Source organism: Theobroma umbraticum, unplaced genomic scaffold (assembly GCF_002168275.2).
Source record: "Theobroma umbraticum cultivar Fairchild unplaced genomic scaffold, ASM216827v3 scaffold_86.0, whole genome shotgun sequence".
NCBI classification, from domain to species: Eukaryota; Viridiplantae; Streptophyta; class Magnoliopsida; order Malvales; family Malvaceae; genus Theobroma; species Theobroma umbraticum.
The window spans coordinates 834,361-847,927 of record NW_018397263.1 but is presented as its reverse complement, the minus strand read 5'-3'; the positions used below and the strand labels follow the sequence as shown (position 1 = coordinate 847,927).

The 13,567-nt window shown below is 35.5% G+C and overlaps 2 protein-coding genes across 2 annotated transcripts in view; both read left to right on the top strand.

The window, feature by feature from the left end:
- The window catches only part of LOC110420948 (Transducin/WD40 repeat-like superfamily protein), an 8,369-nt gene extending 620 nt beyond the window's left edge, over nucleotides 1-7,749 (top strand). The window contains exons 3-22 of the mRNA XM_021434380.2: nucleotides 111-219; nucleotides 331-696; nucleotides 787-842; nucleotides 1,314-1,554; nucleotides 1,648-1,703; nucleotides 1,809-2,058; nucleotides 2,278-2,441; nucleotides 2,581-2,723; nucleotides 2,823-2,924; nucleotides 3,203-3,341; nucleotides 3,575-3,661; nucleotides 3,746-3,907; nucleotides 4,056-4,412; nucleotides 4,981-5,174; nucleotides 5,265-5,380; nucleotides 5,601-5,672; nucleotides 5,817-5,911; nucleotides 6,244-6,450; nucleotides 6,628-7,100; nucleotides 7,204-7,749. Of these exons, the coding sequence (XP_021290055.1) occupies nucleotides 111-219; nucleotides 331-696; nucleotides 787-842; nucleotides 1,314-1,554; nucleotides 1,648-1,703; nucleotides 1,809-2,058; nucleotides 2,278-2,441; nucleotides 2,581-2,723; nucleotides 2,823-2,924; nucleotides 3,203-3,341; nucleotides 3,575-3,661; nucleotides 3,746-3,907; nucleotides 4,056-4,412; nucleotides 4,981-5,174; nucleotides 5,265-5,380; nucleotides 5,601-5,672; nucleotides 5,817-5,911; nucleotides 6,244-6,450; nucleotides 6,628-7,098 (3,387 nt within the window). The 3' untranslated portion in view covers nucleotides 7,099-7,100; nucleotides 7,204-7,749. The remainder of the gene's footprint in view (nucleotides 1-110; nucleotides 220-330; nucleotides 697-786; nucleotides 843-1,313; nucleotides 1,555-1,647; nucleotides 1,704-1,808; nucleotides 2,059-2,277; nucleotides 2,442-2,580; nucleotides 2,724-2,822; nucleotides 2,925-3,202; nucleotides 3,342-3,574; nucleotides 3,662-3,745; nucleotides 3,908-4,055; nucleotides 4,413-4,980; nucleotides 5,175-5,264; nucleotides 5,381-5,600; nucleotides 5,673-5,816; nucleotides 5,912-6,243; nucleotides 6,451-6,627; nucleotides 7,101-7,203) is intronic.
- Nucleotides 7,750-13,096: 5,347 nt separating this feature from the next.
- Nucleotides 13,097-13,567, top strand: part of OPS (LOW protein: UPF0503-like protein, putative (DUF740)) — a 2,278-nt gene continuing 1,807 nt past the window's right edge. Inside the window, exon 1 of the mRNA XM_021434028.1 lies at nucleotides 13,097-13,100. Coding sequence (XP_021289703.1) covers nucleotides 13,097-13,100 — 4 coding nt within the window. The remainder of the gene's footprint in view (nucleotides 13,101-13,567) is intronic.

Sequence of the window (13,567 nt, the reverse complement as noted above, 5' to 3'; positions counted from 1 at the left end):
GGGTTTCGTTGGCTAATTTTATGTTTATGTATTTGGTTAGCTACTGCAATGGCAAATCACTTATGTTTGTGTTTGGTTATTATGTATATGCATCTAATGTGGTTTTGCAGTCAGGGCATCAACCTTCAGTGTTAGTGTGGGATTGCGGGACCCTTGCCTTCATATCTGAGCTGAAAGGTCATCTATATGGAGTAGAGTGCATAGCTTTCTCATCTGATGGTTAGTCACTATCAATAGATTGGGGAATCTATCTCATGGTCATGTTTATGTTACCAGCAAAACTTGTATATTCTTCTTCTTTTTTTTAACCATTTTAGTTCGTTTTTGTAGGGGAACATTTGGTGTCTGTTGGGGGATACATTTACCTTTGGGATTGGCGGAGTGGGATTTTGGTTACAAAGCTTAAAGCAAGTTCATCTTGTTCTGCTGTTACGTCTGTCACTTTCTCTTCAGATTCAAAATACATTGTTACTGCCGGAAAGAAGCACCTGAAATTCTGGGCAGTTGGAGCATCTCCAAGGACTCGCATGAACAAAGGAACAATTTCGCTGTCTATTCATGCGAAGCCTATTAATCTTGGTCCTCAGAAAGGAAGTTCATTTGTATCTGTCACGTCCGCCATCTGGACCGAGGGTAGTGTTGTGAACTGTGATCAGGTTGATGAGCTTTTTCCTATATACGCGCTGACTGACGCAGGTTGAATGTTGCTTTATAGTTTATTTAAGAAATTGTTTAGAGTTTCTAAAGCATAGTCAATAAGTGCTATTCCCTTCCTTTTACTTACAGGAGTTCTATGCCTCATAAATTCTGAGTTGTCGTTAAGAAATTCTGTTGATTTAAAGGTATGTTTGACTTCCAATCCTATGTTGTTTGTTTTGGATATAAGTGAATCAGCACACCAAGGAATCTGGGAATGTTTTTGGAGGTCAAACATATTAAAAAGGCTGTCAAGATGGATTCAAGAAGGTCCATGTTGGAGCCATAGTCATTGTTCACAAAATGCTGAAGTAATTATCATTTGCCACTGTTTCAAATTTTGGATGTGATGAGGACTTTAATTGTACTGTAAGGATGATTGGATGCAGCTGAGTTAGTTGATTGTTGCTTGCTGACACAGCTGGAAAGTTTCTTTGACTGAGGCTTCTGAATTACAGAATGTGATTTTGATAAGATGCATAATTTATGCTTGGAGAATCAGACTGATGAAAGCAGTTAGTAACATGTGGTCTTGGCTGTCTAAAACTACATTGGATTGTATATCTCAATTATTGCAATTGAGATCATGTTTGATGCATTCAAAAATTAACTTTCAGGTTGAAAAAGGATTTGCACTATCTGCATCCAGCAAGTTAATTGCTTGTGCATGCAGTAACGGACTAGTACAACTCTTTAAAGTTGAGGATCTCAGATACGTTGGAAGTTTACTGTATACAAAGGCCAAAACATGCCATGGCAAAATTGATCGTTTTTGCCCTAAATCCAGTGAAAAAAATTTACAATCAACGCCTACTCTTCCTGACGCAGTTGCTTGTCAGTTCATCTCAGAAAAGCTTGGTGAGCTTATAACTCAGTTAGTTGTCTCGACTCTTGATATTTCTTGTTGTTTGCAACTTATAATGGTCAATTTTCAATTTTTCTCCTTTTCAGTCGTTGTCTATGGAGATCATAGTCTCCATATATGGGACTTCCATGAAGAGAATGAGGTGATTGTGTTCCATATAAGATTAGTACTATTCCTTAAGTTAGTTTTTGGAGCTTATTAATAGATTAGAACTTGATTAAAAAAACTTTTATTGTCATCCTTCCAGGCTACCAGGTCCTTTGTTCTTAATTCTCATTCTGCTTGTATATGGGATATCAAGAATCTCTGTTGTGAAAACACGCACGATCCATCTCTCATGTGTGCTGCTATGGGATGTTCTGGAGGAGTCTCCTTTGCAACATGTTCAGCTGATGGCACAATAAGGTTATGGGATCTTGTCTTACAACCGAATTTGTTAGGGGATACTGTTGACAGTAATTCTTTGATCAACGAACCAGTGGGGGCTATGAATATAGGTAAAGGCCACATTTGTAAGAGGTCTTAGCATTACTTGGAAACATGTGAAAATGTGCAGATTTTTCAAGTTTTAATTCCCAGCACTTTAACTATTTTTGGAGTTATTATGAACTTTTTATTTATAGTTGGTTAATTTTTTCAAATTGTGTTCTTGTAAGTTGATTCTTATTTGTATTCCCCCTTCCCTCAACTGGTGGATTTTTATTTTTTTGAAGCAGTGAGTGCTGGAAGTTTTGAAATCGCCACTGTAGATACAACTTTTGGCAATCAAGGTTTCCGCTCGATGGCAGTTAGTTCAGATGGAAAATACTTGGCTGTTGGTGATTGTGAGGGAAACCTTCATATCTATGATCTTCACAATTCTGATTATACATGCATTAAGGTAAACTTGCCGACCATCATAATACGTTAAGATATTTGTTTGAAAAAGAATTGAGTGCTGTGACTATAGTAACTATGTTTGCTACTAGTTTCCTAAATTCTGTCCATTTTACAGTAAATTACAATGTTTAATGTGACAGGATTCCCATGATGCGGAGATTCTCTCATTGAGTTTTAGCTTGTCAAGCACCAAGGATGCTGATTCCGGAGGAGACATGGACAATCATTACTTGCTTGCTTCTGGGGGGCGGGATCGAATAATCCATCTCTATGATGTTAAAAGGTTTTGATTGAGTATTTTAGCATCTCTTTTTCTCTTTTTGTAAATTTATTTGAGCTTGTTCGATCTGTATGTTAATTGATCTAATGCCTTTCATGTCAGGAATTTTAATCTCATTGAAAGTATAGATGACCACTCAGCTGCTGTGACTTCTGTCAAACTTGCTTGCAACGGATGTAAGATTCTGAGTTGCAGTGCTGATAGGTATTTTGCTTTATGTACAGTAATGAGAACTGATAAAAGGAAATCTTAATTAGGATGCTCCTTCAAGCACTGTTATTTAGGTTGTACTCTAGATAGTTTAATTTTGTTTCAATGGCATTTGAAATGGCTTTAATTTGTTAAATATCTTTCAACAAACCAAATGATTATGATTTATATTTAATATTTGCATCATGCAATTTTTATTTTTATCAAATGATTACTCACCATGGACGTCCATATGGCTCATTTTAGTTAATGTTGTTGTTTACTCCCCACAGGTCCCTTGTGTTCCGTGATGTCAGTTTAACTGATATCAGATGCAAGATTTCACGTCGCCACCATCAAATGGCATCTCATGGAACTGTCTACGATATGTCTGTAGATCCAGTAATGGAGGTTGTTGTCACTGTTGGCCAGGTAAGTTAGCATCTTCTTAGTTATAAGGGACTCATTAGCACTATTCCAATGGCGGCTTCAAGGGCTGCCTCAAATGATTTTTGTGCAATCAGCCCCCATATGTCCAGCATAGTGTAAATGCTACTCATTAGAAAATAACCGTTAGTTTACTGTCTGTTTGACATAATTTGCTGATGCCTCATCTTTGAAATCCCAATTTTTTTAATTGATTTTCTGCTTATTTTTTTTCATAGGATAAGAAGATAAACACATTTGACATTGTTAGTGGAAAGCTTATTAGATCATTCAAGCATAATAAAGACTTTGGTGACCCAATAAAGGTGAGTTATGACTTGTGAGTTAATAATCAGTAGGATGTGCACCATCAATGCATTCTGCTGCTGACAGTTAAATATGTTTGACAGGTTACAATGGACCCTAGCGGCAGCTATCTTGTATGCTCATTTTCAAACAAGTCTATCTGCGTGTACGACTTTGTGAGCGGAGAGATGATTGCCCAAGCCGTAGGACATGGAGAAGTTGTGACCGGAGTCATTTTTTTACCGGATTGCAAGCATATAGTTTCTGTGAGTTTCTATCATTTCTTAATTATCATTTTTGAAATCATATAACTTAATTTGAGCTAATTTATGCAAACTATATTTATGTTCGTTCACTAAATTCATCTCAATTTTTTTTACTCTTCCCTATAACATAAATTTATGATGCACTCAGGTAGGAGGTGATGGTTGTATTTTTGTGTGGAAACTTCCTGCTCGCTTGGCTTTCAGGATGTTACAGAAAGTGAAGGAAACTTCTGTTTCATTGTCTCCAAGAACCCCAGCCCTGCCTGTAGGTTTTAGTCAAGCCATAATTTGTGGAGAGGGAGACCTACCATGCAGAATTGATTTCAAAGATGTATTGCCAGCTGAGAGCTCAAGTCAACTTAAACAAAGAGCGAATTATCATGGATTGGATACCCAAGAAACCTATGCATTTAAATTAAGCATTTCAAGACTTCCAAAATGGGCGCAAGACAAAGTAACAAGCTCTGATTTTGTCCAGAGAAATCTTGAGTTCACTTCACCCCAGGTACCCTTGATGGTAGACTCTGACATGTTGATCGGCATTCATACTCTTAAGGTGAAAAAGCAAAGAAAAGAAAAAATAAATAAATAAAGTGGTTCCTTCACCCCTCATTTACAGGATTAGTAACATTCTCCCCACATTTGTTTCTGATGTGACCACATGCTAACTGAAACCAATAAGATTTTTGGAGTAATGGAAGCTTTCATCCGTTCCTTCCATTTGGTGCGTCAGGATTTAGGGATGATTTGGATAATGGATACCCGTAAGGTTTGAGTGTTCGAGAAATTTTCAATCAACACTCTTAACATAAAAATGACCACGATAGTCCTTTGTGTTTCTGTAACCATGCGGGCTTGTACACCAGCTATTTTATTAAATTTAGTTCTTTTCAGCCAGATTACTTTCATTTTTAACTGAACTTGTTCTTAGATATAAACTGATCATTTTATCCCTTTAATTAGTTGGGAATAATGACTTTCTTATATATGATCCAAAATAGTTATTTTGCCTCTGCTGAACTGATTTGTATTTGATTGATCTTGATTTATTGTCCTTGTTGATGCCTCCCAAGCAAAAGGAAGTAGAACCAAAAATTTTATCACCTTTGATTAGCAATGGTGGGGCTTATGCTTCATTGTGCCATGAACATCAAACTCCATTTGGTCGTGGGTCAGGAGGTCGCAGCTCGTGCCACAGTAGCCTATGCAGAAGTTCTTCCAATGTTTGTAAAAGCCAAAGTTCTGCATCCCCAGAAGAATTTGCTAGGTGAGGATTAAATATTTTCCATCACATCTAGGCGAGCACTTACTTTTAGTTTCTATCCTCATGCCTAAAGGTCTTTTATTTTCACTTCAGCTCTGCCACAGAAGATCATTGGTTCACTGTCTACAATGTACGTCTGGATCTACTGAATTCCCCAGAGATGCAAAATCCGAAACATTTAAAGATGCCAGTGTCATCACCAAAGCTGGGTACGGCCAACTGCGACCTTGAAATTAAATTTCTTTGAATGCTCTACTGTAAGGGCCGCATGGTCGAAGAAAGTGGTTGCAACTTGTGTTGAGGGACTAAATACTCTTGAGGGAAACCGCAATGTCAAGACGGAAACTATTATAAACAAGGGACTAAGTAATTAAGCTACTCTTAGCCTAAGATGGATTGTTGTTGACCTTTCTGGTATACCTTTTGCAGTGCAAGGCCTAGCTGAGATACCTAGTGAGAGTGACCATTCTTTGGGTCATAGGGGCCATTTTGTAGATGACGGTAAGGCTGCCACCTCAGAACATACTTGTCTTAGTAGTTTTGACTTTCTGACCAAGAATTATAGTCTTCTTGGCACGGGGAGTAGAAATGTTAACCACTAGGCAGTTTCTGACGTGATATAGCAATTGCATTCTGATAAAACAGAGCACGACACCATGGATATTAATGCTTTCCATATGAAGTCTGAAGACAGTGATCTGTTCAAGGAGCATTTCGGCAACCTGTCTGCATTACTCAAGGTTAGTTTTACTGCCTGCTATATTAAATTAACTTAAAAGTCTCAAACAGGGTTTCATTCAAAATTTTTGAAGAAAAGGGCAGAAAGGAGGCTAGAATTGGGGGTGGGTCGGGCAATATATCTTCTGCCTTAGACCTATAAGCTGCAGTGTGAAAACTGAAGTAGATTTTTAGCATTTCAATTCTTCTTGGATAGTTCGCCTTTTTTACTAAGAACATATATATATTCTACAAGCAAAAAGTACATGACAAACCATAAATCATTTCGTAGACTCCAAATACTTCAACATTTCAAGTTTGCACCTGAATTTATTACTATGGAATCTGTTTACAGGTTAAGAAAAGGCAATCATCTACTAGAAGAAGATACTCTTCACAATATTTTTTACGGCGGGATTATCTTGTGGGCTGCAAAAAACTTCTTGACAAGTCTATGCAAGACGTAGGTGTGTTTAAGCAGGAGAAAGAACCAGCCACCAATGTTAATTTGAAGGAGGATCCTTCGTTCAAGGAACAGCAAGTGCTAGGCTCTATTAATCAGGTTTGTTTATCACTTCTGTGTAGAAACAACATAGTTTTATATCCTTCCCTTGTAGTTAATATTTTGAGCAAAGTGAAGATAGTGAGAGTTATGATCTTTCATCTATCTGGCTTGTTTCACTTTTTCTTTAGTAATCTAAAATACATCTGCGAGTTAAGGTTTCGACTTTTCTCACAGGACCTGAGCTCAATGGAATGCTTGCGTACCCCAAGCTGTGCCCTTTCTCGAGATGAAAAGGATAAAGAAGATTCATCAACCATTGAAGAAGCCATGGCTCAGAAGCAATGCGTTGATGGAGGAAGTGAACCAGGGGAGAAAATCACTGCATGTAGAGAAGCATTACGTAGCCTGGACACTGCTGCAGAGAATGTTTTCCAGTTATTTGCGAAATTAGGAACAGAATATTCCATGGAAGAGTTTTCGAGTGGATCTGGAGCTCAGTTACGTAACGAAGCAATTGAGCTACTTCCGAAGATTACCGAAAAAATCAATGCGGTGGCCGAATGGGTGCAAAACAATAGAAGCAGCACCGGCTCATCCACAAGTAGAGTTGAAGGCTCAGCATTCGAACCTGTGTTAGGAAAACTCGCTGAGAGCCTATCGCAAAGAGTTGTTGAAATACTAAAGAAGAATCTCAGCACTGTTTAACTGTAAGTAATCCATTCCCATGCAATTTTCTTGCTTTAATAATATTTTACATCCCACAGGAATCTGGGTTGAGAGTTGGGTCTTGAGCCCATGTTTTACATGCAGGACTCGGCCCATTTTTATCCTCACAGGCCCTAAAGAGTTTCCAAGAATTGAGGTGGAGAAAAGGAACAACTCTGATATTGTGCAGCACTGAAATCAACAGGCTGGGCTCCATCGCCTAAAAGAAATTTCGCAGAAAGAGAGGGGAGAAAAAATTTTGGATCTTTCTTGCAAGAATGCACACATCCTTTCCAAGTATTATTCATTGGCCCTCTCAACTTTAAGTCTTTAACATTAAAAAGAAAAAGGATGGGATGAGAAAAAAGGAAAGATCCAAGGACTCATCTTTGCTTTTTCCCTACCACTCCCCTTCCACCTTTGAAAAACATTTCTACTGATGATTTTCATGCAGTACTTATAATATAAAAACAACAATAAGAGGGGTAAAAAGCTCTTTATTTTATTGTAAATTTCAAGGCATGTCAGTCAGTAGAGTAGCCCCTTGTAATAACCACACCAAAGTTCTGTTTGGAATATCTGTAAAACCCGTTGGAAGGTTTTGTCTAGAAACTATCCTCTTTGGGTCTTGAGTGCCTGTTGCTGCCTCCATGCGTTTGTCTTTGCTTTACTACCATGCTAAGCTCCCAATCTTTTCTTGGGATTCCTTCACTCTTATATCTATAATTACATTAGTTTTTTTTTTTTTGAAAGCTAATGAGTAGCCATGTTTATTTCCACGTGGAATCTCAATTACTTGGGACTCCCCTTATGATTCACCTAGTTCATATGACCTAAATTGCTATAACTTTAGACTAATCATTTCCATTTCAGGCTCTGCCGAGGCCTGAGGTACTAGAAAAACCATGGAGATTTCAAACTTGGGGTAAATTTCTCTGTCAACTATTTGGATTAGAAGCTTTTGACTAGAATACTAAGAAAATTTGATCAAAAGGGGGGATCAGGAGGATAGCTCTTAGCTAGGTAGCATATCTTTTCCCTTGATGGAGGGGGAAAAACCGGGGCACTTGGGTGCATTCCCTTTTTATTTGTCACACACATGCACCGATCACTTTTTTGCCCTTTATGATTAACATAAAAAACAATTATGATTTCTTACCTATGATTTCAAAATGAAAATATATACCTCATTACCATGAGAAGATGAAATGTGAAATGGGGTTTTGCATATGCATGTTGGGGTCCAAATTGGAGGCTTTTTTTATATTTATTTCTTTAAAGTGGGATCATCTTTTATTCTTTTTCTACACATTGTTTTTCTTTCTTTTTTTTCCTTTTAATTGGGAAAATAAAAAGCCTCTGATTTGTATGTGTGTGGGGCAATGGACTCAATTAGGTTGTCCTTTTGCCTCTCATAATTCTTTGGTAATGATGAGAGCCTTATCTTTTTCTCTTTTACCTACAGTCAGACCTGTATTTGCATATCTGTGTTTTTTCTTTACAGCTTATTCCTCCTAGAAAACCATATCAGAAGGAGAATCACTTTACCTGTGAAAATGGGTTTCTGTAATTATGGACAATAATGATTCTTATATGCTTATAATAAGACAACATAATTTGATATAATGGCTTAGGCGAAATTAGTGGAATCTCTTTGCTGCTGCTGCGCATGTTTATCTTTGCCCTTCACTGTTTGCAAATCAATTTTATCTTCATTAATCTTTCATGATTATTATTTTTTTTAGCAGGAAAAAAAAAGGGGTGAGCTTTACAGCTCCCAAAAAGATTGTCATTTCTCCTGCAATTTTTAGTCATCTGAATATCTGTTCCCCATTTATATCAGAATCATCAGTGGGTAGAAGAAGGGATTATAGATTAATGATGTGAAAAAAGAGAGCTGCACAACATAAACAATAAAATCATGATAAATTTTCATTGAGGTTACATTGCCCTACCATGTTTGTCGTAGGTCATGTTAGCATTGTAAATTTTTCGAGTTTATATTTGATGCATCGTTATTGTCACTTAATTATATAATATCATTTCGTAAATGTGTATAAGTTTTAAAATTATGAATATTTATTATTGATAATATATCAAATATAAATTTATATTTTTTTATCTTATTAACTGAATTCTGTCCTGTTATTTTTCTAAAGGGTTTAGATGCTGAGAGAGACTGAATTTTGTGTTTGTTCTTTTTTCATTGAGAAAATGACAAAAAAATAAATTAAAAGAAACAAAAGAAAGCTCATTCTCACTGCATAAAGCATTCAGAGAGACAAAACTACTAGTCTGACTACCGAATCTTCAGTTTCTTCACTAAAGAACAGAAAACAAACTTAAAAAAATTGCTCCCCCCCAAATCCAAAAGTCTTATACTCCTAATCTTTGTTTGCATGCCTGTACAGTACTGATCAGCTCCTTTCCATGTCATCGGTAAGGAAAGAAAACATAGCACAAGAAAAAAAAAACACTGGTTTAATTTGCTTTTATTTTTATTTTCAGCTGTGAACCCTCCTCCAACAGCTTTGCTCCCGCTCCAAAGACAGTAAGGAGCGTGCAGCTTGATTTTAGTATTGTGTTTGCAGTTTTCTTGACCAACTCCAAGGTTCAGTAGCTCTCACCCTGAAATGGATATGTTGTATTCTTCTTTACTTTCCAATTAGTATGTTCTTTTTGTGTGTATACAAGGCAAAACCAACTTCATTTTTTATGCTTTTCTACATTAGAACTACAGATTAGTAACAATAATTAGTAAACTAATCAATATTCCTTTAGATACATACACAGCTTATAGTTTAGACTGCATAAATATAGGATAAAGCGTTATTTTATCCAAATATAAAGTCATCATGCATATATCCAAGGCATGCTAAAGTTCATGGATATATTACTCTTTCCGTCTCTTTTTTTTTTTTCATTCATCTTTCTTTTTTGAGATATCTCGAATGAAATTTATTTATTTTTCATAGCATCAATATTTAAATTTTTGTTGTAATGGAAAAGCATGAACTAAGGGGCACAGTAGGAGTGCTCATTGACTAAAGAGTAGAGATTTTAGAGGGAATAACATATACCAACAAAAAAAGAGTAGTTGTCAATGATAAAAACATGTTGGGGACAAACAAATATACCAAATAAAATGATTGATTGGAGAGAGACATGTAGTCAAGTAGTGTAATAGTGTGTACATGTAAGCTTTGGGGATGGGGACTAATACGTTGCACCATCACAGTCTTGAAAAGAAAAATTGAAGCAAACAAGAAAACATACATAAATTGACATACCCAAATGGATATAAAAGCTAATTTGAAACAATGGGGTGGAATGTTTCCATAGTGGAACAAAGATATAGCTAGGGGACTTGTTTGATTTGGATCATGGAAAGGGGGGCCACTTCCCACACAGGTAGAATTTTTGTCCCAAATCTTTCTTTCTTTTCCTTTTTCCCTCTTCCCTCTCTCCCCATACACATACACATCCACTTTGGATACAAAGAGAAAATTATATAATAAAATTTCTAATCACACAAAACAAACAAAACCCAAGAAAGACAAACCCCAGAGACTAGAGAGAGAGAGAGAGAGAGAGAATAAATAAAGTGAGACAAACCCTTAAACTTTGGTCTTTTTCATGCATTAGAGAGAAAAGTAAAGGTAGAGGACAGGGGATCCCTTTACGCCTCATTTCATGCAGCCAAAAAAAAGAAAAAGGAATACACTCGCTTATACATTGGCCAGCACAGTCTCGCATTCTCGTGTGTTAATTGTTCGTGGCACATGCATGTGACTGTGGTGGCCTGGTGAATGCGGGGAGAGGGGGCTAGCTTGGGGGTGGATTTGGTTATGGGACCCCCGTGAAAGGTAACCGAAAGGAGGCGGTGGTGGTGGACCCCGAAGAGGGACAGGTGGCGTATAGGGCTAGCTGTGTTTGTAAGCCGGCCGGGTGGGGGTGGGCGGGGGCTGATTTCTCTCGTGACACAGCGGCGGTGTCGTCATCGATCTGATCTCTCTCAATCCCCTCGTTTGCTCCGCATGCATGCCCATCAATCGAATCTTCTTCCTCTTTTTCTTCTGCTTTAATGTTTCATTTTTTTCTTGGAATATTTCTAAAGATTCCATGCTACGTACCAAATTTCTCATGCATGCATACGTTGTTTAAAAAATAAAAAAACGATTGGTTTGATTAATCCGATTAAAAAAATTTTTATAATCAAAATTATTGAATATTATTTAAAAATCAATCAAATTTATTGAAAATTAAGTATTCATTGATTAATCGATTAATCGAATTAGATCAATTAATTCGATTGATAGTTGAATTAATCAGAATTGTTGGATAAATAGATCTTAATCTACTCAAATTTCACTTTTAATAATAATTATAAAATAAAAAATTAAATTATAAAATATTAATAACACCCTAAACATAATAATATTAAAATGTTTTAATAAACATAGGTAAAGATATTTAAATATTTGTTAAATATAAATAAAAGTATACTAAATTGGGGAGAGGATGAGGAGGGAGATTCCTCTTCTTCTTAGGCACACGTGGGAATACAATTCAACTACGGCTTTCGATCGGATCGGATGGTGATATGATATCATCAAATCAAATAGACTAGACCGACCTTCCCTCCTCAAGTGGGCCCCATCGCCGCTGTCCCCCTTCGGCCTTCGGAGGTTCAAACGTGCACCCACGCGCTCCCGAATCAATGTAATCTAGATTTGACAATTGCTGACATATCCTACTGTATATATCAGTGTATGATACCATACGATGCACGTAAGCCTACGTTATCCGTACGTGTGTACACGTGTACCGTTCTCTCGTATTATTCTTCTTTGACGAATTATTTCCAGCTTTTTTTACTCACATTCTTTTTACTTAAAAAGAGATAAAATTAATATATTTATGTTAAAATAATACGCAAAAATAATTTTGTTTAACATTACTTAATAAATTTGAAAATTTGTCATAAGAGTATTTTTGAAAAGAGTCGTATTAACAAGATATTGAAAAACCATAATTATAAAAAAATTCATCAAATAATTAGATACATATAAATAATCATGATTTCATCATTTTTCTTTAAAAGATCTTTAATTGTTAAAGTTAAATATAAATTAATATTTTTTTGTCTATTTTTATTTAAATCACATATTTAGCGGTTTTGTTTTCTATAATTAAGATCACTTATGACATCTCTTTATTATTATTTAAACTTTTAATTGTTTTTTTTGTTGGATAAGCAGCAATAAAATAAAGTGTAATAATTATTAGTGTCTGTAATTTTTACTATTACATGTTATTCAAAATATCGTTAAAAATTTATATGGTGCAGTCAAATAAAATAATACAATTAAAAGGTATAAAGAGTACAATTAAAAAATAGATCTTTAACAATATTATTAAAAAAATAAAACCGAAAATCAAATTTATTGTAATGTATAAAAATATTTATCGTATACACACGAAAAAAATTTAAAACTTTATAAATGAATTTACAAATTTAACATAAAACCCAAAGAGGGGTTAAGCTGGTTTGGAAGTTAGAATTTATTCAAGAGTATTGTCTTTCTTTTGCTTCTTTCTTTTACAAAGAATCAATTTGCCACCATTAAAAAAGCATATGGTTTCACCTTTCTTTAATCTTTCTTTCCTAACCTTTTTTTACTTTTTTTTTCCCCTTAGTATGTTAAAATGTTTCATCAACCAAATGGGTATGAAAATAATAGGCAATAAGGAAAAGAAAATAATTAAAATTTTTAAAAAATTATTATATTTGATACGGTGTCTATATATAATACTTATATATCATTACTTAATTATAAAACGTTATCCATAAATAATCAAAAAGATATATTGAAATTTATATGCGAATCCTTTTAATTTAGAGAATTGTACATTTAGAATAGTGATAAGTTATCGTCTAGTAAAAGGAAAACAAGTTTTGATGAAGGAATGGAAAGCAAGTTCCCCTTTTGAAGAAATGGGTGAGTCGACCAGGGGGACCTAAGGGCTTTGGCGATGCCATTTGATTGATTCCATATCTGTGTATTTAGAATCTTTGTACGCACCCTCATCATTCATCTACCCTTTACTAATTATAAAAAGGCAATGCCAAAAGCAAGAGCCAAATTTAAGTTCCATTTTGTCCTTCCAAAACAGAAGAATAAATTCGACAAAACATCCGAACATCAAAAAAACCCTAAAAACCGATAATTTTTTTTTTTCAAAAACGACATCATTTAGGTTCATATAACATTAGTTCTTTGAATGAAAGATACATATATTTATCGTTCCAACGTAATAAAAGAAAAAAAATCTGAAAAATCAACGTCATTCTGAACTCATGTAGCACTAGTTTAGATATAGAGAAGCAAAAGCTGAACGACCCCGTTTTGTTATTGACAAAGCTGGTCTGGGATCAGAGTGACCTTTGATGGGTACATGTTGATGA